Consider the following 26,827-nt stretch of genomic DNA (forward strand, 5'->3'; position numbering starts at 1 on the left):
GTGCCTGCCAAGGCATCAAAAAAGGACTTAACGGTCCCAATATCTCAACTTGACTCATTCAAATGCAGCAGGTGCATGAAGAAATAAAAATAAAATAAAGTAGGAGATTATGCACCAAAAGAATTGGGAGTTTTAACTAGAAGTTGCCCTGCTTTCCTCCCTTCCGTTAAAGGGGTAATTTGCTGGTAAGCTGGAAGAGTGTCTATCAAAGTCGGCAGTAGAATTATACAAGAAATTTTCTACAACTCTCCGACTCGGATTACCCACTTTAACCTCTTGGTTTTGGTCAAAAGGATCCTCTAACCCCCCAGAAATAGGTAACAACGATGCTGATGAAGATTCCTTGCCAGCAGTGGGACCTGGGACTGGATCCTTTTTAGCATTACCACTCTTAGAGAGGCTTTTAACCCTATTTGGACAAATGTTGTCATTTATTAAAACTTGACTTCTACATCATCACTGCGAAAATATATTAAATTAGTTTTGGTTCAAAATTGGAATGATCATACCTATCAGCATATCTCAAGGTATCAAGTGTATGTTCACAGGAGCCTGCATTTGGGGAAATGCAAGAAATCATGAGTCCTCAAGTTGCCCACAAAAGAATCACGAAGCACCTCTGTGAGTTTGCTCCCACGAAATGGGATATGAATCTGATCATTGTCAAGAGCATGGATACATTCCTTTAGAAGATCTGGCTTTGACTGAAAGTCTTCACTCTGAAATTTCACTTGATCTAAGTAGGCTTGGAGCAGTACAATGCTTCCCTCATTCCCAAATTCAACAAACTGCATAGCACAAGCAGATTGTTTTACAACTACAGTTCTAGGAAAGAAATGAGATAGGGAAAATATTCAGTGCCACTAAATATAAGAATTGGTCTAGATCACTAGTAGCACTATAACTTATAGTGCGAGCACTATAGCATCTCTCTTTTGTACCACTCTACATGTATGTTATTACTTATTACCCAACCAAGTAAGCTAGCTAGCCATGAATCATTCATGTATGCATGAATAAATTTGTATCCAACAGTAGACCAGCAGGGCTATCCACTAAAACAGAGTTGCAAGTACCCTCAAAGAAGTTAAATTGAAAGATACTTCTGCTCTACTGGTTTTAATAGCTGATTCTACATCTGATTGGATAATTATCAACTAGAGATATGTTGTAGGCATAGATTTCAAAAGATCCTAGCTTCATGTTCATCAATCAGCCCACAACGAGTACAAAACATAAATAGCAATGACACGTTAGAAGTTATATCAAGATTTTCTTTTTTGGAGTTCCAATATCAGCTTTTCTTGGTGGAAAACCAAGTGCTGCATTGGAAATATTCCACTTTTTCCTCATATTGGTTCCACAAGAAATTCCAAAGTGCTGAATTCCAACAAGTACTCCACAAAATCTACTAAAATTGTTACAGGCTTAATGCAAGAAGTGTTGTAAGAACACAAAATTCACACCAATCAGATGATTCTAACTATCAGATCAATTGCCCACAAAATGGATGGTTGCTATCATTTATTGAAAACAGATCCCATCAACAATTTGATTCATCAATTTGTAGGGGAGTATAATGGATCATTTGCAGTTCTAAAGAATCAGTTTTATCAAACCTACCAAACGAACTAGATGGATTGCATCATCCAATTACTGTTGAATCTTCAATGGTAGCTTTGTAGGGGAGAAAGGAAGGATTCTGCAACTAAGCTTTCGAAATATTGTCAGTATCTGATACCTTGTTGGAACCATGGCAATTCCCATTTGTTGTCAAAGAAACTAGATTATTGTGGTTGTCCTTAACATTTCTTTCTTCTTCTTCAAAGCCAGGGAAACCAAGGATTCCCGGTTAAGGGGCGGGAATCTCGCTCTAGTCCATTTGCACAATGTGTCACTTATAGTTCACTTTAGCCCAAATCTGATTTTGGAATTTCACAAGTTTACGCAGAGATACATGATGCAATCAGAAGGTCAACTGTGGGGCCAATCTATCGAACGGGTTGAATATGGTTGGAAGTCCTGTGCACTTAAATAAGTTCAAAAGTTATCCATTGGGTGGACCATAACATGTGGTCCAACTGGTTGGACCTGAGACCTCATTAGAAAATAAAATTTTAAAAATAAAAAATAAAAAACTTAAACTACACATGATAAATGTCAGACGAGCATTAACAAAATGAAAGGCAAACTATATCATAAGTTGGCATTCCTTGAATACTCTTCTTCATGCTTTACAAAATTTGAAAGTTGGCATCGTTTTAAAATAACCCATTCTAAAGCCCACAGGGTCAAAATCATCTAGCCATTGCTCTTGCTAAAGTGGGAATAACGGGATAGTCACTGTCCTCGGATCCTCTCTACACAACAATAATCGCAAGAAGCATCAACACAACAAATTCAGGTGTAGGAATGGTAGAAGACCAAAGGATCTGTTTAAATGTTAGTAAGTAAAAACAAGATAGAGTGGAGTGTGAGCCCGAAGCAGAAGTGCATCTAGTTAGAAGGATCATGCAACTAAGGTCAAAAGAAGCATCAAAAGACTAGACAGAAACCATCAACAACCCAATGAAGAATTAAAGCTACAGATAGAAACAATTGCAACACAAGATTCTTATGTCACTGCACAATTCTGAACCCCCTCAAACATGCAACTAAGGTCAACACAGGCGGAAGTGCATCTACTTAGAAGGATCATTCAACTAAGGTCAAAACAAGCATCAAAAGCCTAGACAGAAACCATCAACTACCTAATGAAGAATTACAACTACAGATAGAAACAACTGCAACACAAGATTCTTATGCCACTGCACAATTCCGATCCCCCTCAAACATGGGACATACTATAATCCAACCATAATACACATTAGCACTACCCTTTGGTAGGTATTCGAAACCTCTACCCTACATAACCAAGCTTATCAATCAAGAAGAATGCCTAGGAAACAAAAGAGAAAGGTGATTGTAAATAACAATGACATGACTTAATGAAACTCATGTAATTTGAGAAAATTAAAACAGTCTCATCATTAACCTTGCACAGGTTAGCAACATCACCACTATTATTTGCAGATTGGCAACTCCCTTCCATTGCAACATATGAACCTGCTTCATGTGGATTGCAGCTGGTCGAAGGATCACATGCATTCGATGAGCACCTGGGCATGCCGAGAACATACCAAACCAAGAAACATTAACACAGTTGATTGCTTAAAAAAAGGCCAAAACCCTAATTTCCAAACAAAAGAGTCAAAGAGAGATCTCGAAATGGGCCATGGTTTATAAGATCGGTAAAAAATAGGCAATTACTGTGCTTTGTTTCATTTTGTTGCTAATGGCGGTAGTTCACAGTTGATACATGTGGTGATAGGTACTTCTCTAGATACAGAAATTAAATGACCAACTTTATAGAAGCGAAGACTTGAATGAGGTAGCATCTCTATATGAAGAGTAGAGAGGATTAACACACCTTATTTGCTAGTTGTACAAGGCACTTCTCTAGAGAAGAATGCAGAGCAACCCTTTGCTCATTTATGGCATCTCCCAATTTTGGTAATTCAATGGAGCACAGGAAGCATTTGCGCAAGTATCTCATCAGGTCATTTATTACACCAACTATAGCTACCAAATCGAAAAAGAACAAAGTCTTGCACAAACACCAGTTTGTTCAGTACTACTGTTTTGATCAAAACAAAGTTCAGAGATAAGAGATTGCACAATCTTGCATTAAAACAAATCTATAAATACCCCAAACTTTCAGAAAAAAAAAGAGAGTAAAAAATATAAATACAGGAGTACCAAACTGATTTTAACTATGTCCAAGATGGTAGGACACGACACAACGCATACTCGACCCCATTTTAATCAGGCTTGGTCCATTGGGTACCTTTTGGACGAAAACCAAATCAAACAAGAGGTAAAGAAATCAAAAGTAGAACATCCATATTGGAGACTGCAATACCTGAAAATGAAGCATGGGCACCTAAAATTAAGCAAACATATTAAAATGTTAAAGCCAAAAACACCAAGGTCTTTGCTAAATGACCAAAAAGCACTAAACTGCATGAAGATATTGCCAAATGCAAAGGCAGTCTGAATCCAAGAATATGCTTTAGGATCTAAACATTCTTTCAAAACATTTAATAATATATTTGAGACTCATGAATATGAGTTTCTACTTTCTAATTTTTGTAAAACGCAGGAGCAGGGAATCACCTATTTTTGAAAAATAAGAAGTTGAAAAGAATCAGGAATTGTGCTTTGGTTCCCATGTGTGTGGAATTGTACTGTGTGTGTGAGCATGCACACACTAGTAAATTGCATGTGCATCACACATGGGAATGCCTAAACATTTTTTTCTAAATAACTACAAAAGACAGAAAGGCAGTGATTTACTTACAAGAATCCAACAGCAATTTGGTTCTCATAGTTCAAACCATCAGACATTCCTAGATCTCCAAGTTCATTAGCAAACAAAGCATGAAGCAAAAAAGTATGGCCCACCTTTTTCCAATCTGCAACCCTCATTTTAAGATAGCCCTTGGATTCTTTTGCATGTCAAACACATAAATACACATAAATACGACTTGACCTGAAAAAGAAAGGACCAACTATTCAATGATGGTGAACTACAAACTCATGAAATGTAATAAAACATAAATATATATGTAAAAGATAACACATAAATGAATCTCAGCAAAAAACTACCTATTGATTCTTCGAAACCTTCGACTGAGGTCCCTCAGCCTCAGGTCTATCCCTAGGAGTGGATACTGAGTCAGCCTCTACATTTAGTACATTGCCCGAAGTTTGGTCTGTTGCAGCCAATGAGTTCATAGTATCTCTCATTCATGCCATCATCTGCTCTGTTATTCGCTCTGTCATCCGTTGCTCCATCTGCTCCGTTATTCACTCTGTCATCCGTTGCTCCATTTGCTCTAGATTCTTAGCCATCTGTTCTTTCATCTGCTCCTCCACTAGTTGCTCTACCTGCTCATTCATGTGTCGTCGCAACTCATCAGTCTCCCTCCTGAGTTCTGCAATGGTATTTCTTATGCCCCATAACGTGGAAGCTGTGGGACCTAACCCCATCATGTGGACCCGGCCCGGATGCTCTGGTCCCAATATCTGGGATAAGAGATCTGGGATAAGAGATCGTCTCGGGCAGTGCTACTCTGAGAGGACTCAGCAGTCTGAGTTGCTCTAACTCCTCGATCATTTCCTGTAGTGTAGAAAAATATTAAATAAGTTGTTCAATATCATGACTAAATGAAAAATATTATCTGAGATGTCATTGATTGATAAATTTCTACATACAATAACATGAGCCGACTCCTCGTTCACAACACTCCCATCTTTTTTCTGATGGGTCGTTATGAACAACGTTGCCCGATCAGGAGACTCTCCACCAAGATTCTTTGCCCGCTTTTTCCATGTAAAAACAAATGAATTGATAACAATCATATTAAAATAGAATGATGGCATTTCAAGTTTAGAAATCAAAGAAGAATTTACCTCTTCTTCACGCACTTGAGCAAAGCTCCTTAAGCCGGCAGTGTGGGCCATACGATGCTTGCTGCGGTTGATTTTATTCCTTTGAGTGCGGGCCTACAATGTGACATAGTAAAATAACTAAATTTTAATATAAATAACAATATACACCAACATGGATATAATTTTTCTTTATGTTTAATTTTTACCTGTCCTTCATCACTTGACCAATAGGTGACGAGCCACTTCCAGTGTGTCGACTCCACTCGATCAGAACAGTGAGCTAGTCGTTCCTCATTAGTCAAATATTGCTTGTAGTGTTCTTTTTTTAACCTCTTCTTCCACTCCTTCCATGAAGCTCCGATGGACTTCATTACCCAATTTCGATGCTCCTCGTCGATATTCCACTTGATCTGCAATACATCAATCATCAATTATACTTAGTATACAAAAATACAAAAAGAGTAATTGAATTTTTGATTTCATATTACCTTCACTTCATTCCAAATCTCATTCTTGTGAGATAGTGGCACATGATGCCAACTATCGTGATCAAGAGGCGCTAAGCGCCCATTCCTAGATAAAATGCCCAGCCACCTTGTAAATTCATTATACTTATGTCCAATGGGCTACCCGTACTTATTCCAACTGATATTCAGTTGCTTATTGGGTGGCAAGTTCGCCACCTCGCTGATGACTGTAGGGCCTCGAAATCGTCTATTATGAATACCACCCTTTTTATGAAACAAAAGAATAGATATGAGCATTCTAAATATTTGAAATATAATATCTACATTTAATTAAATCAAGAACAGAACAAAACTATAAAAGCTACAAGCTTAACTTTACTTCACTTAAATTATATATTTACATACCCAGAGTCGATGCTGAACTATCTGAACTCTGTCCAACCTGGTTGGTGGTCGGGACCGGGTCAACAAAGCTCGAATGATGATGGTCGGAGGTCGACATCTTCATTTCCTTCACAATATGAAAATAATATATGTAATGAGATTGGAGTTAACCAAATAATTGTGAGCATAAGAAAAGAAGAAGAAGAAGCATGCATCACATTTGTGTTAGGCATCAATACCTAGTCATCAGATTCCGACCTAGAATTGTGGTCCTCTTTAATCAAATTAGATAAGTTTTGTGGAGTGTTAACTTCGTTTCCCTCCACATCCGTCCTATCCCAACTCACATTATCATCATTGGCAAGCATAGTCGCTTCCAATGTATAATTAATGCAAGGCAAGCTCTGAAGGTATGTATCATTATCAACAAATGAATCATTCATACCCATTTCGAACAAATCCCTTGGCTTTGACCTGGTAATAACATGCCAATCACGATTAATAGGATCGGGGACATAGAATACCTATTGTACTTGGGTTGCTAAGACATATGGTTCATCATACAAGTTCCGACCAGTATGCCATAATTGTTTGAAATTCACGAGCATGAACCCAAATTCATCCTTCTTGATTCCCCTGCACTGAGTTCTTACATCCACCCAATCACACCTAAATAATACAACTTTCTTGGACCCACAATAATCCAACTCGATAATGCCTGTTAAAACACCATAGTAATCCACATCCCCTATAACAGGGTTTCTATCACTTGTACTTGTGAAGCTTGATGTCTTTGCTGTCACTACAACTCCACTATTCTGTGTTTTCAAGTCTCTCTCACGGTCTCTTGTACGAAACCTGAAACCATTAATGATGTATCCTTTAAATCTTCTTGCAACAGTGTTAGGGCCCCGAGCCAGGCTTCTAACTTCTTTCGAAACTTGATCATTCCCAATATGGTCCACATGCTTTCCAAGCCAATCTGGAAACTTTTCATTGTGGATGCGTTCTAGGAGCCTCGGTGCTCTTTGGGGCATCTCCTTCTTAATCACTTTCCGTTGTTCACTGCATTTTATTCAATTCGATGAATAAGTTGTAAACAAGTGAGATTCTTATCAATTAACGCTACAAATAAAACTACTCTTACTCAATGAATGGTGTGACCGCATTGGTGTTGAACAACACATATCTATGTGCCTGTGTCCTATCAACATATTCGATAATAAATACGTCAATCTTTCCCAATGGATGACCTACTGTCGCATCCCTAAAGTCCTCATTTCGAACCGGTCTGTTGAATCTTGTCTCAACACCATGTAAGTACCGAGAGCAGAATGTTAGGCATTCTTCAGCTAGGTACCCCTCTGCAATCGAACCCTCTGGCCGACTTCTGTTTCAAACGTAGGACTTTAGTCTCTGTAGGTACCTATAGTCACATAATAGACATATAAGTATATATGATTTTATCTATTACAACAAGATAAATGAAAGGTCATATTGAGACTTTAAAACACACCTTCTGATTGGGTACATCCAGCGGTACTGTACTGGCCCGGCTAACATTGCCTCGCTGGCTAAATGTATAGGCAAATGCACCATGATATCAAAGAATGACGGTGGAAAGATCCTCTCTGGCAGAGTGTTAAAGCAATCTGAGATTCAAGAAACTTGAAATCCTGCATCCGGCCAACCTTGGAACACAAATCTCTAAAGAATCCGCTTAATTCAATTAGGATTGAGCTCATGTTTGGAGGTAATGTCCTTCACATGGCAATCGAAAGTATTTGTTGCATCAAAACATGAGTGTCATGGCTCTTGAGTCCTAAAATCTTCTTCATTTTGAGATTGGTACATCGTGAGATATTACTCGCATAGCCATCTGGTACCTTCATGTTCTTTATGACTCTGCAGAAATCATCCTTCTCCTTATTCACCATTGTAAAGCATGCAGGGGGCAAATATGTTTTGCCTGATGGTCTCTGCTTTGGGTGAAGTGTTCATCTTATCTTTATTTCTTGGAGGTCCAGACGAGACTTCACATTGTCCTTTGTCTTCCCGTCGATGTTCAACAACGTCCCAAGAACATTATCGCATACATTCTTCTCGATGTGCATCGCATCAAGGCTGTGACGAACATATTACCTGCCCAATATGGTAAATTGAAGAAAATACTTCTCTTCTTCCAACAAGATGCCTTTCCCTTTTCCTTATTATTGTCTCGATTTCTCTTCTTTCCAACTTTGGTATCAGACTTCTTTCTAAATATTATGTTAATTTTGCTCACTTGAGCTAACACTTCATTTCCAGATAGTTGTTTCGGCACCTCTCTCAACTCCAGCTTTCCATTAAAGTTCCTTTTATCATGTCTATACCTATGATCTCTATCCAAGAATCGATGATGACCCATGTAACAAAACTTATGGCTATGTGTCAACCACTGGGACTCTGTGTCTTTATTGCAGTTAGGACAAGCGAGCTTACCTTTTGTGCTCCATCCTGACAACATTGCATATCCAGGAAAGTCACTAATAGTCCATAACAAAGCAGCACGCATTTGAAAATTCAACTTCGATAATGCATCGTAAGTGTCGACACCAACCTCCCACAATTTAAGCAATTCTTCTATCAACGGTTGTAGATACACGTCGATATTATTGCCAACACCATGCGGGCCTGGTATAAGTAGAGACATCATGATGTAAGGCTACTTCATGCACATCCACCGTGGTAAATTGTACGGCATCAAAACAACAGGCCATGTGCTATGAGCAATACTCATCGTCCCGAAGGGATTGAATCCATCAGTTGCTAACCCAAGCCTGACATTACGACTATCATATGAAAAATTTGGGTGTTGCTCGTCAAAAGATTTCCATACAGGAGAATCAGCAGGATGTCTCATGCACTCATCCTGGGTTCGTCCCTTGTCATGCCATTTCATGTTTTTAGCTGTTTGTGCTTCCATAAATAACCTTTGAAACCTTGGTATTAATGGAAAATGCCACAATGTCTTTGCTGGAATCTTCTTAACTTTGGAGGGAATAGTTGTTGCCTCATCGTCATTAGAATTATGTTCCATCATTTTTCATCTGGATATACCGCACACAGCACATGACTCATCGTTCACATTAGTCTTCCAATACAACTGGCAATCATTGGGGCATGCATCGATCTTGTTATAACTGAGGCCCAGTTCTTTAATAATCTTCTTGGTCTCATAAAAGGAACTCGGCAACGTCTCACCCTCGGGGAGTGCTTCTTTCAACAATTCAAGTAACATGGTGAATGACTTGTTGCTCCATCCATTTAAGCACTTAAGTTGATACATTCGAACAACAAAAGAGAGTTTGGTGAACTTCTTACATCCTGGGTACAAGGCTTGTTCGGCGTCTTGCAACAACCAACCTGAAGAATCTTTCAGCTTCAGGATTCAGTTCCTCTTATATTGGCTCCTGTGATGGCAACTCAGTTGGCATGTCATCCACACCTGATATTCCAAACACATCATGCAACAATCCATGCATATCATCATGTGGAGGCACACATCATGTGTACTAGTTGCAGGGCCGGAAGTCGATGAAGAAGATGCCTCCCCATGGAACACCCAACGGGTGTAATTCGGCATAATTCCCTCACACACAAGATGATCTACCACTTCTTTATGAGCACGCCAAAAGAGGTTGGTGCACTTTACACATGGACATAAGATCTTCCCCTCGCTAGTAACATTGTTGAATGCAAACTCAATGAATTCCTTCATGCCCTTAACATATTCCAAGCTCACCCTATATTGTCCAAGGAAATAAAGGGAACTCTTAAAATAATGCAACTTTATAAGGAATCCAAATTCGAAGGAGAGAGTATTGCTCAGCACATTACCTTGACTTTTGCATCCAACTCTTATCCATCACTTGTATCCAACTTTAAACAATGCAATACTCTGCCCAAAATTCATGTCAATCCATTGTAGTTATTACGCTACTCAACATTGGTCCTGCTACTATCTTATATTCTAGTATAAATTGGTCGCCAAGGCTTCAGGACTCCTCTAGAGTCACCAACACATCCCTTAGGGCCCGTTTGGCCGGTCGGATTGGAAGGGATTGGATGGTATTGGAATGGATTGGAAGTTAAATCCCGGGATTGGCCGGGCGTGCCAAACAGACTGGATATAGCAATCCAGGGATATAGCAATCCCATGGATCTCAAGACAATCCACTGACAACACCATCATTACCTAGAAATCCATGCCATCCACCCTAATACCATTCAATCCCTTCCAATCCACCCGGCCAAACGGGCCCTTAGCTACTACTAAGGGAGCACGGCACCTAATTAAATTACAAAACCCCTAAACATCCACACCATGAATGATTTCCATCTCAAAAAAACTAAGTGTACATGTGGCAGCTATGTGACATTGAGGTAGCTAAGAAAATATGCGTAGTTATGCATAAGCCTTTTTATTTTTTAATAACTATGTGGACTTTTAGAGGCAATCTTGGTGCATGCAAAGTCATGTAGTGCACATGCCATCCTGCATAGACAACATGTAAGTAGTTCCTCAAGCACTATTACACTACCATAAAGAGAAAAATCAGTACAGAGTATACAGTTAATGCAACAGTTACCTAAGGATAGCCTATCATGCTTAAAAGGCTAAATAGATCACCATACATGTTAAAAAGGCTTATATGACAGTCTCAAATGTATCCTCAAACATGTTGATAGAATGGAAGTTCCATGGAATGCCACTCAGGCTAGTCCCTTTTGCATTTCTCATAAAACAAAGTAATGGATTTGCAAGTGCATAGCAATCTGTCTTATCGTATGTATTCAACTTTAAGTCTGGCACAACTCATCTCTCAATGTACCTCTTGTAGCACAGATGGGTCTTCAGAAAATATAGATGAAAGTTTGATTAGTCTATCGAGTCCACCTTGGTTGACCTAGCATTCATAGCAATATAAATCATCATCAACATTATTATCATTGGCCTACAACAAAAATTATAATAACTTCAAATAAAACGAAAGCTAAAACATTGTGCTTATAATTAGTAAAGCCATTCATAGCAAGTAACTTAAAACATTGTGCTTATAATTAGATTTGTGCCAGGTTGGCATGTAGAGCCATTCATAGCAAGCAACAAATTATTTTTTTTTAATTTTTAATTTTTACATATCTGATCTAAAAGCTTAGAATGACAATAATCCAAGTTAAAGATATGATGGCGCTGGAGCAGATTTTTCAATCCTTCGAGCTCTTTACAATGTGAGATTTTTTAGGAAAGCACTAATCCGTTTACCTACAGATCTAGATAACAGGGAGACTCAAAATTTTGGAGAAAAAAAAACAATAGATCTTGTTCCAGTACTAAGATCTGAACCTAACTGCCATCAGAAACCAAATTCTTCTCTCCAAGTCTAAAAATTTAGGGTCTCATATAGGAAAAAAATGTATATAAAGGATAGAGAAAAGATCATCAAAATGAAGAAAAATGAAAAATAAGAACAATGAGAAGTATTTCCAAAGAAATTCGTAAAATTTCCACTTCTAAAGTCATGAATCAACAGAAACTCAAAATACCAAAAAGAAAAAAAAAATCATTAAAAGAAAAAAGTAAATGAGAAATCAAGAGCAAGAGTAAGCAAAATTTTCCTAACATTTTAAAAAATCGACGAAATTTCCATGTGAAATCTCCGTTTCCAAGGTTTCAACTAGAAAAAACTCGAAAACATGCTTAAAGAATCAATATCTGCAAACAAGGAAATCGCAAAGGTCTTCTTTATGGGAATCCGACAGAATTCAAAAAAAAAAAATCTCTGCATTCCTCTCTAAACCAGATGATCTAGGGTTCTCGATCGAGAAAAAATAGAAAAACAGCAAAGAAATTCCAAACAAATCAAGAAAAATAAAATTGAGAGCTAGAACATCCGATCTTCGACGAGATTTAACGAGAAAATGCGGGAATAAGAGCAATACCGACCTGCACGTCCGAGAAACGAGAATTCCGAAGCTCCTTTCGCCATCAATCGACGAAATGGTTGGAAGTGAAGAAAGAGACGGCGATTTTCGAGCAGAAATTGAGAGAAATGAGGGTTTTAGGAGACTTGCGTGGACTCGCAGAGACCTTTTGCCCAAAAAGCTGAGTGAGAGATGGTGCTTTGCTTTTGTAGAAATAACGAAAACGTAGGGTCGAAAGTACCCTTGCTCTTTTCTCAGTATAATGGCAGGTGTCCGGGGCGATATTGGCCTCAGTTTTCATAACCGAGGCAAAAACGGCCAGAGACCTCTGTAGGGCCCACCATGACATGGCATCCGCTCCAGCCATCTCTTATGATATATTATTTTAGAATGGGACCCAAAATAGTAGGCTGATTTAACATTCTAATGGGCCATAATGCATGGATCAATGAGAATAGGACCATTTACCTTTGAAATCTTACCGTGGCCCACCGTGATGAGTTCGGTAGCCTCGAAAAGGCTTCAATGATAGGCGTCTTCAAGAAATAATTTTTCGGCCCACTTCTATAAATGAGTTTCCAAAAATGATGGACAGACTTTTAGCCTCGGTTACTAACCAACCGAGGCAAAATGACAGACTTTTGGCCTCAGTTACTCACCAACCGAGGCAAAAGGGTAGACATTTGACATACTTTTAGCCTCGTTTGCTCACCAACTGAGGTAAAATGGTAAATTTTTGGCCTCAGTTTCTCACCAACCGAGGCAAAATGGAAAACTTTTGGCCTCAGTTTTCAATAACCGAGACAAAAGGGTAGACTTTTGGCCTCAGTTGCTCACCAACCGAGAAAAAAGGGTAAACTTTTGGCCTCAGTTTTCAATAACCGAGGCAAAAAGGTAGGCTTTTGGCCTTAGTTTTCAATAACCGAGGCAAAAGGGTAGACTTTTGGCCTCAGTTTCTCACCAACCGAGGCAAAAGGGCAGACTTTTAGCCTCAGTTTCTCAACAACCGAGGCAAAAAGGCAGACTTTTAACCTCGGTTGCTCACCAACCGAGGCAAAAGGGCAGACTTTTAGCCTCAGTTTCTCAACAACCGAGGCAAAAAGGCAGACTTTTAACCTCGGTTGCTCACCAACCGAGGCAAAAGGGCAGACTTTTGGCCTCGATTTCTCACCAACCGAGGCAAAAGGGCAGACTTTTGGTCTCAATTTCTCATCAACCGAGGCAAAAGGGCAGACTTTTTGCCTCAGTTCTCAACAACCGAGGCAAAAGGGTAGACTTTTAGCCTCAGTTGCTCACCAACCGAGGCAAAAGGGCAGACTTTTACCCTCAATTGCTCGCCAACCGAGGCAAAAGGGCAGACTTTTGGCCTCAGTTCTCAACAACCGAGGCAAAAGGGCAGACTTTTGGCTTCAGTTCTCAACAACCGAGGCAAAAGGGCAGACTTTTGGCCTTAGTTGCTCACCAACCGAGGCAAAAGGGCTGACTTTTAGCCTCAGTTTCTCACCAACCGAGGCAATAGGGAAGAGTTTTGGCCTTAGTTTCTCATCAACCGAGGCAAAAAGTGAATTTTTAACCTCAGTTCCTTTACAACAGAGGCTAAAAACCATATTATTTAGCCTCCTTTTTTTGAACCGAGGCTAAAAAATTGAGGCTAAAGGCTCTCTTTCTTGTAGTGTTTCCCTGAAAATGCTTCTGTGGGGCCCACCGATTATGACAACGAAAGAGTGCGAAAGCTTTCGTACATCCGTGAAAATCGACTTTTCCAGGCGGTTGTGGGCCACCATCTTTGATCATATGGCAGATCTGAACTGTCTATCGTGTATAGAAGTCAAAAACGTCCCAAGAGACATTGATTTTATAGACATAATACAAGGAACGCGAGAGTTATGAAGCCCCGAACTTAGCTGCGAAAAGGCTTTCGCTGCGCATGCGATAGCTTTCCAAATCTGATTTCCACCACTCCAGCCACTCCAACAGCTATAAAAAGAGTTCCAAAACGTGGATGAGGAGAGCCAGAGCTTGGGAAACTTTCCAGGAACCGTCTGTACAAGAGAGAGAGGGTGGAGGACGTCTTCACATTATTTTTAATTTTTGTCTTGCTTTTGTGCTTTCTTTTTCTAAGGGATTTTAGCCTCACCACCACCATGTCAGGCTAAACCACTTAGCTAGGGCTAAGAGGTGAAGCTTGTAGCATGATGGGAGATTTTTAGCTTATGCCTTTTGTTTATACTGAAATGATGTTGATTTTGGTTTAATTAAGGGATTGTTTTTAGTTTTTAATGGTCTATTGTGACTAAAATTACAATAGGTCTGCGATAGCTTTGAGCATGTTCCTTTCCTTTTTTATGTTTATGATGTCAGGAAGCCCTATTGACGGTACCCTTCCTAACCTTCATACATTATTCATTGGTTAGTAATTAGTTAATTCTGTTGTTTACTTTGTCTCATGGGCATGGTTTAGTGATAGAATCCATTCTAATTCATATACCTTTCATCTCTTAAAAACTATATCAAAGGAAGTTCAATCTTGATTTTCATGAAGATGGAACTCTAAGTCCAGTTGAGTTCTTAAAACAGGCATAAGATTTCCCTGATCTCTACAAGTGGATCCTCTGAATCCCTAGTTCCTTTCCCTAAATTGTTTAAGTTTTAGATAATTATTTCATCATTATTCCTCAAATTACACTTGATTTAGATTTCATCTCATTCTAGTTCTAGTTCTAGTTAGTTTCAGATTACGTACAGGTTTTAGTCCCTTGGGATTCGACCTCGGTCTCACCGAGTTTATTACTACATCACAACCCTGTACTTGGGGAGTGAACAAGTTTTTGGAGCCGTTGCCGGGGATTAATAGTTACGATTCTTTGAAATTAATTAGTTTTAGGATTAGTTTATGTAATGACCCGAAAAATTTTGTGTAAAGACCCGAGTACTACCTCAAATTCCTTAGAAGTTAAATGTAGGTTAATTAGCGCTAAACTCGATTGCTTGTGAAATTAGCACTAATCACTTTAAATTTGACCTACAGGACTCAAAACCTGTAGAATCGTTAGCCCTATGTTACCCTAAAATCTTGGATTCAACGCTAAATCCAGTTGCTCTTGGGAGTACTTGGAAACTATGTATCGGACCTGGACCGTGCGTCGAAAGTTCGATAGCGACGATCTTAGACAATTATAATCTCTTTGTTGGGCTTGACCATCACCTCAAAAATTAAGTCCAGATGATGTCCTGAGTCGATTTCCTTGAGTCCGGAGTAAAGAGTGTGAAAAAGCTGAGAAATTAAATATATATTTATGAAATCTAAGTCGTACCGCTTGCGCGCCGATTCTAAGCTTTTTGACCGTTGGATTCTGACCCAATTTCACCCTCAGATCAGGGAAGATGGCCCTGGCATGTCATAGTGCCAGTGGACCTGATCGAGTTTCGGTGACCGTTGAATTGAGTTGGTCCACCACGGCTGATCTGTAAATCCGATCGGTACGAAAACTCAGCCTGACCTAGATCCATGGTCAATGAGCTTAAGTCCGACGGCACGTGGAAAAAGGACCACCAGAAATGCTCCGTTGGATCGAAATAGACTCGATTTGGTTATAACCTAAGTATACCTTGGCCTTGGGGCTATTTTCATCAATGTTAGGCCTATATAAAGACCTTAAAACCCTCACTCTCAATTCCATACGAATTTCCTAACCCTAGCTAAGAAAGAGAGAGGAAAAGAGAGAGAAAGTGAGAGAGAAGTCGGTGAATCATCTTGAGATTCTTCCTTGTTACTCTGCATCCCTAAACCATCACTTCTGAATCGTTATTCCGGCGATTATAAGTTCGTTCTTGGGTAAGTTAATCAAACCCTAGTCTTTTTTAGAGCTTAAAATAGTCTAAGTGTTGATGTAGCTCATTCCTATTCATGCCTTAGGTTATCTAGTCGCCGTTGACGAAGACTTATCGTCTGAATCAGATTTGTGCTCTTTTTCTAGTTTAAGGTGCGGACTATATTCGTATAAGTTATGGTTTTCAAGGCTTTCAATGTTGGGTAATGGTTTATTATTATTGTGGATGAAATTTCACATGCCAACTGCGATGTTTATATTGCGTTTCTGATATATATGAGATATATTGAGATTTGTGTATTCTATGTATATGTAGAAAGTATCGTATACATATGAAATACGAACATGTGTTTGCCATGATTAATTATCGTGTACTTGTGCTAGTTGTATGTGTATCAACTCCTTGGCAAAAGGAATTGTTCAAATGTGTGTTATCACCAACATACGTCATGTATGTTGGACTATGTACTCTAAGTGTTTGTAGAAATGTCTGAATGATCAAGAGTGTAAAATATTAACCTATTTATGGGCGTTGAGAAGAGATTCTCAACTATCCTATTGGTGTGTATGATTTCCTACATGCAATTTACATTCTTTGTTGTTTAACTTCAAGCACTACTTATGTGTAATTCATGTTAAGTTGATATTCATCAAATGCTTTCATATTGTATGATTAGAATTGTTGTTCCATTACTGTTTAAATTGTTAGTATGAATATATGTTATAATTAAAGATGTTTGGGACTATGAATAGTCCAGGGAATCGGTAACAAACCTTGAGTTCATGGCCGAGGTTGTTTTCGCCACGTAGGACGTGTTTGACGAAACCGAGTCGTATTAGGGTTGTCGGCAATGGTTTGGCCACACGGAGTATTTGCGCACTCTATGTCGTTCAAGTCAACGTGCCCTTGTGCTAGTTGAGTTCGTTAAGTAACCCAATTATCCCAGTGGATGTACACCATGTATGGACGCTATTGTTTGAATCTAGGGTACCAAACTTACCAATGCAATCTTGTTAACCATTGTACCTTGATCCGCTAAGACTCATCATCCGGGCATGGTGGTATGGGACACCATGGTCGAGCTGTCGGCCGACGCTGGGGTGACGAGCCTCCCTGTAGCGACCAGTGAGCACACCAGACTCGTGAGCTGATTATGGTGGTATGGGACACTATATTCGTGTTGTCGACCTACATTGATTGGTGACGAGCCCTTTGTAGTGACCTCGAGCATGCCTTGATACTGCATTGAGGTGACGAACCTTAGGGTAGTAACTAAGGTATGATAGGTATGCATTGATTGGTGACGAGCCCTTTGCTGGGACCTAAAACCATATGATCATATGAGATTGTCTAGGACTGACGACCCTAGAATGGATCACTGTTTGGGAATTGATATGAGGAAGGTACTTTAGCTTCCCAATCCTGCTGTATGAAAAGGACTAATAACAACTTGGTAATCATGTTCATGCACCGCATTGCATATGCGTTGGCGTCGTTGGCACTGTGGGAAGTTGTCATACGTACCGTAAGATGAAGACGTTGAGGGAGTGCAGGCGAGGGCATGCATCATTTCTACATACATCCTTGCATTAACAAGAGTAATTAGGACGTGTTTGATTGTAATGCCTTATCATTACTGCTTGATTGATTTGATGACATGTTAACTTTTACTATATAGTTCCACTAAGTTGATCACTCACTCCCACATTCTGGGATGGTGTTTCAACACCAACCAGACTCTATCTTAGATGTAGATGATGACGCGACCCTGGAGGCAGAGCAGGAGTATGAGGATGACGAGGACGTGTTTTCTTTTATGCAGTTCTCAGGCGGGTTCATGTGAGTCGTGTCCTGATCTACGGGGATTCTGGGTTTTCTTTGGAGTAGATGATTTCATTTGGATACTTGTATTTTGAAAACAAAACTTGTAATTATAACCTGGCAAAGTATACATATTACAAGGACTTGCACATGTACACATATGTTTCTTTAAGTCTTCCGCTTGCGACTTTCACTTATCCCTGAATTATGTTTGCAGTTTGGCTTAATCTACTCCATGTTTTATGCACTCATACAGACAACATACATCCATCATTAAATATGTTGCATAAGTGATGTTTTGAAACTCGGGAGCTGAGTTATGCTTGACCCCTGAATTTCAAGGCGTTACAGTTTAAGATTAGGATTTTTCTAACCTTAGATTTTTTGTTTTTTCTTGATTTTTAGAAACTAACTTATTTTTCCCGTTTTGTAGGATTCTGAGATAGGTTTCTAAATTGGTAATTTCTATCTTAATTTCTTCCTTGCTATTTCTATATTAGAATTTGTTTTCTTTTTTCAGCAAGTTTCTAATTCTAACTCTTTTAGAATTTAACATTGTTTTATAATTTATTTTTAGAAATTTTCTACTTATAGACTTTTTGTTTAGAAACTAACTTTCCTATTTTGTAGGCTTTTAAGATAGAAATTTCTAATTCGGTAAGCTCTTTCTCTACTTTCTATTTTTCAGATCTCTTTTAGTAACTTACTTTCTAGTTTAGGACTTTCCTAATTTATTTTAGAAATTTTCACTTTCTTTTAGGAATTTCTTCTTTTAAAAACTAGTTTACTTCTATCTTTCTTTTTAAAGATTTTCTAATTTTAGACCTTCTCTTTAGAAACTGACTTGTTTTGTTTTCTTTTGCAGGTTTTTAACTTAGGGACTCTAATTTGGTAACTTCTTTCCAACCCTCTCTTTCTTTCTAGATTTTCTTTTCCTTTCTTAGGATTAGGTTTCGAATTTGATTAAGGGCTGCGAGTGTTTCATGCCCAAGTGGGCCCATGACAACACTCGACGTCTCTTAGCTGAAGGGGGATTGGTTGAGGGGTTGACTATCCATAGCAGGACTAGACACCACTCAAAATTTCCTAAGTTAATTGAAGTGATGGCTGAAAACCAACCTCTTCTACCCCAACCTAGGGTAAAGGACATTCAGGATGAGAATGAGGTGCATCAAGCACCCCCACCTCGTACTTTATGAGATTATTTACAACCAGCGGGGGTAAGTACGCCCTCATGCATGATTTTTTTCTTAAAATACAGGACATATGGACATCAAGACAGGGGTTATCCAATTCCTTCCTAAGTTCCATGGGCTTGAATCTGAAGAACCATATCTACATTTGAAAGAGTTTGATGAGATCATAACTACTTTATATTTTCAAAATGTGTCTGAGGACATAGTCAGGCTGAAACTCTTTCCTTTTTTTTTGAAGGAAAAGGCTCAGGCGTGGTTACATTCACTGCATCCTAGATCCATTGGCACATGGAATGATATGCAGAGGGAATTTATAAAGAAATTTTTTCCACATCATAAAACGATTACCCTTAGAAAAGCAATCATGAACTTCACCCAAAAGGAGGATGAAACATTTTAACAATGTTGGGAAAGGTTCAAGGATTTGGTCAGTTCATGCCCACAACACGGCTTTGAAATGTGGCGCATTACAAATTTTTTCTACGATTGACTGACATCTTCCATGCACCAAATGGTCGAGACAATGTGTAATGAAGAATTCATTAATAAAAATGTCGACGATGTATGGGATGACCTTAATAGTCTTGCTGAAAAAACACAATTATGGGACTATTACCCAAAATCAAACATCACGTCTAGGCCGACTCAATCTAAGGAGAAAGATGGATTGTATCTTTTAAAAGAAGAGGATGATCTCAAGTATAAAGTGACTATGCTCATAAGAAAATTTGAGGCTATGGAAGGAAAGAAGGATAAGGTTAATGAAAGTGTTTGCGGCTTCTATGATTGCAACATTCATACAACTGAAAATTGTCCTACAATACCCGCCTTTCGAGAAGTGTTGAATGAATAATCCAATGCTGTAAATACTTATCAAAGACCTTTCAATGGACCGACCTCTAATACGTACAATCCTGGTAGGAAAAATCATCCAAACTTTAGTTAGAGAAATGGACAAACTGCTACACCTCAAGGTTTCTTCAATCAAATTCCAAATCAAGGGAAACCTCAAGAGGATCCAGTTCAAACACATATTTGAGAATAAGAGCTACTTAATCAAAATTCTGCACGAGCATTTCATGATGTCCACACAGCATTAGGAACGCTTACGTCGTCTATTCAAAGGATAGAGTCACAATTAACAAGTGGAGGGAAGGGGATGTTTCCTGCTCAACATCTCCCCAATCTCAAACCGCAATATGAAATAAGTGACCCTAGCTCTTCAAATCAAACGGAGCACGCTAAATCCATCACCGCTCTTAGAAGTGGGAAGATCATTGATAAAACCCTTCCGGTTAGGCCTGAAAAGCCTCAAGAACCAGAAGAGGACAACAATGATGGACCTAGTGAGGCCCTACAAAAATTAGAACCGAAACTTCTAGAAAAGCCAGTTGCTCCATTTCCCCAACGGTTGGTCACAGCAAAACCTCTCTCTAACTCTCAGGATATCCTAGAGGTGTTGAAACAAGTGAAGGTCAACATTCCTCTACTTGATGTCGTAAAACAGATACCTTCATATGCTAAATTCCTGAAAGACTTATGCACGACCAAACGATGGCAGAATATTCAAAAGAAGATCTTCTTGACCGAGAAAGTGAGTACCATTCTAAAGCAAGATGTGTCACAGAAATTCAAAGATCCCTGTAGCCCAACCATATCATGTGTAATCGGGGACCATCGAATTGATCATGCACTTCTTGACTTAGGAGCAAGCGTCAATCTGATTCCCTACTCGGTATACAGACAGTTAAGTTTGGGGGAATTAAAATCCACCCTAACCACACTATAACTTGCTGATCGCTCTGTTCGTGTACCAAGAGGGATAATTGAGGATATGTTGGTCCAAGTTGATAGATTTTACTACCTTGTAGATTTTATCATCCTGGACACCGAACCCATCAATAACATGAACACTCAAATTCCTGTCATTCTTGGTCGCTCATTCCTTACCACTTCAAATGCAATTATCAATTGCAGGAATGGTGTCATGACCATGTCTTTTGGGAATATGACATTGGAGTCAAACATCTTTTTCAATAATGGCAGAAACTTGGAAGATGATGACGATTTCCATGACATTAACATGATTGACTCTTTAGTGGAAGATACGACACCTCTGACCTTATCCTCTGACCCTCTATAGATATGCTTGGCCCACTCCCATGATTTTGATGATAACATGATTAGGGAGACGTGTGTCTTGCTTGATACTGCACCGGTACTTAAAGTTAACCGGTGGAAGCCATAATTTGAAGAATTGCCACAAACCAATGTAAGGCCTCTACCCTCTAACCTCAAGCTACCGAAGCTTGACCTAAAACCTTTACCCTCTGATTTGAAATACGCATATTTAGGTCAAGATGAGACATACCTAGTGGTGATCTCTGCCCATCTGGAGAAAGAACAGAAGAGTATGCTCATATCTACTCTCATTGAGCATAAGGGAGCCCTTGGATGGACGATAGCGGACCTCAAGGCAATCGACCCCTCGATTTGTACTCACCATATATATCTTAAGGATAATGCAAAGACTGCTCGGCAATTACAGCATAGACTAAATCCAAACATGAAGAAAGTGGTTAAGGCCGAGGTTCTTAAACTATTAGATGTGGGTATCATATACCCCATATCCGATTGTCAATGGGTGAGTCCAACTCAGGTGGTTCCTAAGAAGTCCAGGATTACCATCATAGCCAATGCCAATAATGAACTCGTGCCAACTTGAGTTACTACTGGTTGGAGAATGTGCATTGACTACAGGAAGCTGAATACCGTCACAAGGAAGGACCACTTTCCTTTGCCCTTTATTGATCAAATCTTGGAAAAGCTAACTTGTCATTCCTATTACTGTTTCCTTGATAGGTATTCAGGCTATAATCAGATTGAAATCGCTCTTGAGGACCAAGAAAAGACCACATTTACATGTCCTTACGGCACCTTTGCCTACAGAAGAATGTCATTCGGATTATGCAATGCCCCTATCACCTTTCAGCGATGTATGATGAGTATCTTTTCTGACATGGTGGGGAAATATCTAGAGGTCTTCATGGATGATTTCTCTATTTTCGGTTCATCTTTCAGCGAGTGCTTAGAGAGTCTTAAATGTGTATTGAAAAGATATGAAGAAAAGAACTTGGTACTTAATTGGGAGAAGTGTCATTTTATGGTTCATAAGGGAATTATTCTTGGACATATTATCTCATCCATAGGAATCGAGGTGGATAAGGAAAATTTTGATCTTATCTCTAACCTACCTCCACCCAAGAACATACGGGACGTGCGATCCTTCTTAGGACACGCTGAGTTTTACAGAAGATTCATAAAGGACTTTAGTCTCATCTCTCGTCCTTTATATAATCTACTTTAAAAGAATGCACCATACGAGTGGACTGAGCCATGCCAGGAAGCTTTCACTAAGCTTAAGGGCATGTTGACTAGTGCACCCATCATACAACCACCTGACTGGGGCATTCCTTTTAAACTTATGTGCGACGCGTCTGATTATGCTCTTGGGGCGGTTCTAGGCCAGAGAAAAGGTAAGAAACTCTATATTATTCATTATGCAAGTAAGACTCTAAATCCTGCCCAAGTAAACTACTCGACTACGGAAAAGGAACTCTTGGCCGTAGTATTCGCTTTGGACAAATTTCGATCCTACTTGATCGGATCCAAGATCATTATTTACACTAATCACATGGCGCTCAAGTATCTTCTATCTAAGAATGATGCTAAGCCCCACCTGATACGATGGATCCTCCTTCTCCAAGAAGTTCACCTAGAAATAAAAGATAAAAAGGGAGTAGAGAACGTAGTGGCTGACCATCTTTCTTGCCTTAATCCCTCTGATTCCCTTGAAATGACACATATCAATGATATGTTTCCTGATGAACAACTGTTTAGAGTCTCCCATTCACCTTGGTTCGCTAATATTGTTAATTATCTTGCCACAGGTTCCATACTGACACATTGGACTACGCAAGATAAGAAGAAATTCTTTACCAAGGTATGTAACTTTTTCTGGGACGATCCATATTTATTTAAATATTGCCCAGACTAGATCTTAAGGAGATGTGTGCCATACGATGAGTATCAGAGTGTCATCTCCTTCTATCACTCACAGGCTTGTGGTGGTCACTTTTCTACTAAAAAGACCACAGCCAAGATTCTGTAGTGTGGCTTTTATTAGGCCACTATGTTCAGGGACACTCATGAGTTTTGCAAGGCTTGTGAGCGTTGTTAGAAATTGGGAGCATTGTCCCATCGAAATATGATGCCTTTGAATCTCATCCTTATCATCGAGGCATTTGATTGTTGGGGCATTAATTTCATGGGACCATTCCCCCAATCTTTTAGAAATCTATATATTTTGCTCGCTGTAGACTATGTCATTAAATAGGTTGAAGCGATTCTGTGTCGGAATAATGACCATCGCACGGTCATTAAATTCTTAAAAGAGAACATCCTTTCCCGATTCGGAACGCCTCGAGCTATCATTAGTGATGGGGGCTCACACTTTTGTAATAGGCCATTCGAGTGTTTAATGAAGAAATACAGTATCTCTCATAAGGTGAGCACCCCATATCACCCACAGACAAGTCGGCAAGTTGAGATTTCCAATGGAGAGATCAGACACATTTTGGAGAAAATGGTTAACCCTGATCGTAAGGATTGGTCAATCCGATTGACCGATGCCTTATGGGCTTACTGTACTGCATTTAAAACCCCTATTGGAATGTCCCCCTTTAGACTTGTCTATGGGAAGGCTTGCCACTTGCCTGTGGAGTTGGAACATAGAGCTTACTTGGCAATCAAAAAATTAAATTTCAATCTGGACAATACAAACTTCAGTTGAATGAACTCGAAGAAATCTGGAACGACGCATACGAGAACTCGAGAATTTACAAGGATCGAATGAAGGTGTTTCATGACCAACGTATTCTACGAAAATCATTCACACCTAGTCAAAAAGTCCTTTTGTATAATTCTCGATTACATCTCTTTCCAAGTAAGCTTCAATCTCGTTGGACTGGCCCTTACATTGTGGTCACTGCGTATCCTCATGGGGCCATCGAGATAAGAGATCCTGACAATGGCAAAGAGTTTAAAATAAATGGACATCGCTTAAAGCCATTTGTCGAGAAATTTGATTTAGAGGACATGTCCATACCTCTGACTGATCTTGTTTACTAGGATTGATCTCCTAGTTTGATGGAGGTATAGGTTGGTTTCCTGTTTTCATACGACTAGGGTAGTTTGCTTTATGCTGTTCGAGGTTAATTTTCTTTCTATATTGTTTTAGGATAGTTGTTTTTTTTTGTCTGGCTGAAGACGTTAAACTTAGCGCTCTTAGGAGGCAACCTAGCTTTTCATTCCATTTCATTTTCCTAGTTAGTTAGATCAATGTTTGTAGGTAACATTACTGCAAACCCTCACGAAACTACAACTCATCCACTAGGGGCAACCTAGGGGTTTAAAGGCTTATTGCATACGCTAAATGCAATCGAGAGCACCTGTGAAAGTGGCATAGGTGGGATCTTCTTTTTGTGATGTTATTTTTGTTATTTTGTTTTTGTTGATTTCTCTCTTGTGCTGACCCGCTCTTACGCTGATATCTTTGGAAAGCCTCTTGATTCTCCATCTAGGTTCTATCTTTCCATCACTCCTCTTTATTTTCATTGTCCCATGTGCATTGCATGCTTATTTCTTTTACATTGAGGACAATGTAGATTTTAGGTTGGGGGTGGGAGATTAGGTCACTTAATCAGTATTTTCTTGGTCTTGAGTAAAAATTGTGAACATTTTTAAATTTTTTATGGAATTTTTTATGAATTTGGAGTGATTTTGAAGGATAGTTGTGATTTGAGAATTACAAAATACGTGATGTTGGTAATTTATGACCCTTGGACTCAGTTATCTGTTAAATTTCACTGTTAAGTTTAAGTTATTAATTCATAATTAGAAGTTGTAAACATTGATTGAGTCATGATTTCACATATCACATCTCGCTTACACATGAAGGTGCCGGTTCGATATTAAATGATTAACTTGGTAATCACTAAGCATGAAAGGAACCAGCCTGATAAAAAAAAATTGTTCAGTAAGAAGAATTAAAAATGTAAGTCATATAATCTTCACCATAGGTTTGCTCCCTATAGGTGTAGATTCGATCCCCCATGATTGACATTTAGAAAAAGTTAGGCGACAAGTTTTCACCATAGGTTTGCTCCCTATAGGTGAGGATTTGATTCCCCTCCTTGGCGTTACTATTCATAAAGAAAATCAAAGGCTGGTAGAATGAAAAGTTAATCTGTAAGGCAAGTGTTGGTTTTAGGTTTGGTTGTCATGAATTCTGTTGTTAATTACCAATGATAATATGAAATTGATAATTGGATCTCTTAATGATTGTAAGCTGAGATTACACTATACACTCATGGAACTCAATGTTTAGAATTGTTCTAATTAATAGATTAATATTTTGAACTTGATTATGAAGTTTACTGTAAGCTTGATTCTAGGAGAAAATTCTACTCACCATTCATGAATCTTAGAATTCTCACATCTTGACTATTTATTCACAAGTCACTCAGGTTTACAGGAATTGTCTTTTATTTCTGAAATTATTTTTCGCATGTTTTGATCGGGACTAGCAAAATATTGGTTGGAGGTTGTGATGAGGGTCGAATACTGCATATTAGACCCCAGTTATTGCCTGATTTTACGTACATGATAATGCTTAATGTCATATTTTAATTATGTTTTTATTGTAGGATGTAATCAGGAGCGTGGACTGAAAAAGAGTATTAAAAGCGTGGATTTGACACTTCAAAGTCACCAGAGCAAGGGACGCACTCCAGAGAACCAAGACTGAAGAATTTACATGCCAGGGATCTGAGGAAATCAAGCCGTTCACGCTAAAGAGGCCCGAAATTGGTGCAGAATGCAAGATCACATGGTTCCCGCCATCCGATTGACTCGAAAATTCATATATGGCCTGGGGGCAATAAATTAACCGTACACGTAAAATTTTAGCCATTGGATATCTCAAGAAGTGGCCCAACGGCCAGATCAGCCCCTTAATTCATTAAGTGGGGCCCACCTGCTATCTGGATATGCCTCAACTTTGGATTCAACGCCTTAAATGGGGATACTAATTAAATGGATGGATTAGATTTCTCAAAAACATCACAGTGGACCCCACCCGAATAGAGTGTGCATAGTGCACAAGTGCACTAACCGTGCACGGCAAATGCGCAGATGATTTGACTGTCTCTAACCGAAAAAAAAAAGAAAGAAGGAAATTTCCTTCTTCCTTTGTAACGGACGGACTACGTCCATTTTCTGGAAGCTGGTGGGCCACCTCCATCATCCGGACGGATTATCTAAGCCGTACATCATGTAGAGGGGCTTGAAAGAGTCGAACCCATGCTGACCATTGGTGCCCATGCGTACACACGTGCTCGCTACAGAGGCTACAAACGGACTGCCCTGCAATGTTCAAAAGTGATTTTATTGTGATTTCTTCTCTGGGCCGCGTTAATGGAAGTTCAAAACCATCCATTCTTGACTGAAATTTAGTTCTGAATCTAATGGATGGGGTGGATTTCCCTGAAAATGCTTCTATGGGGCCCTCCAATTACGACAACGAAAGATTGCGAAAGCTTTCGCACA

General features: G+C 39.2%; 1 protein-coding gene, 1 long non-coding RNA gene and 1 other non-coding gene across 3 annotated transcripts; all 3 read right to left on the minus strand.

The window, feature by feature from the left end:
* Positions 1-5,214: 5,214 nt before the first annotated feature.
* LOC131217554 (uncharacterized) lies at positions 5,215-6,094 on the minus strand. Its single transcript, XM_058212490.1, has 4 exons — positions 5,982-6,094; positions 5,700-5,903; positions 5,515-5,607; positions 5,215-5,424 (listed from the first exon to the last, which is right to left on the minus strand). Exons 2-4 carry the CDS (start codon positions 5,862-5,864, stop codon positions 5,215-5,217), a joined length of 468 nt encoding a protein of 155 aa, XP_058068473.1. The 5' UTR covers positions 5,865-5,903; positions 5,982-6,094.
* A 4,710-nt stretch (positions 6,095-10,804) lies between these two features.
* On the minus strand, positions 10,805-12,470 carry LOC131257506 (uncharacterized). The gene is made up of 2 exons (XR_009177465.1): positions 12,334-12,470; positions 10,805-11,293 (listed from the first exon to the last, which is right to left on the minus strand). It is a non-coding gene; the product is annotated as an uncharacterized LOC131257506 (long non-coding RNA).
* A 7,035-nt stretch (positions 12,471-19,505) lies between these two features.
* Positions 19,506-19,612, minus strand: LOC131217810 (small nucleolar RNA R71). The gene has a single exon (XR_009157400.1). It is a non-coding gene; the product is annotated as a small nucleolar RNA R71 (small nucleolar RNA).
* Between the last annotated feature and the right edge of the window lie 7,215 nt (positions 19,613-26,827).

The sequence above is a fragment of the Magnolia sinica genome, chromosome 10, assembly GCF_029962835.1.
Source record: "Magnolia sinica isolate HGM2019 chromosome 10, MsV1, whole genome shotgun sequence".
In the NCBI taxonomy this organism is placed as follows: domain Eukaryota; kingdom Viridiplantae; phylum Streptophyta; class Magnoliopsida; order Magnoliales; family Magnoliaceae; genus Magnolia; species Magnolia sinica.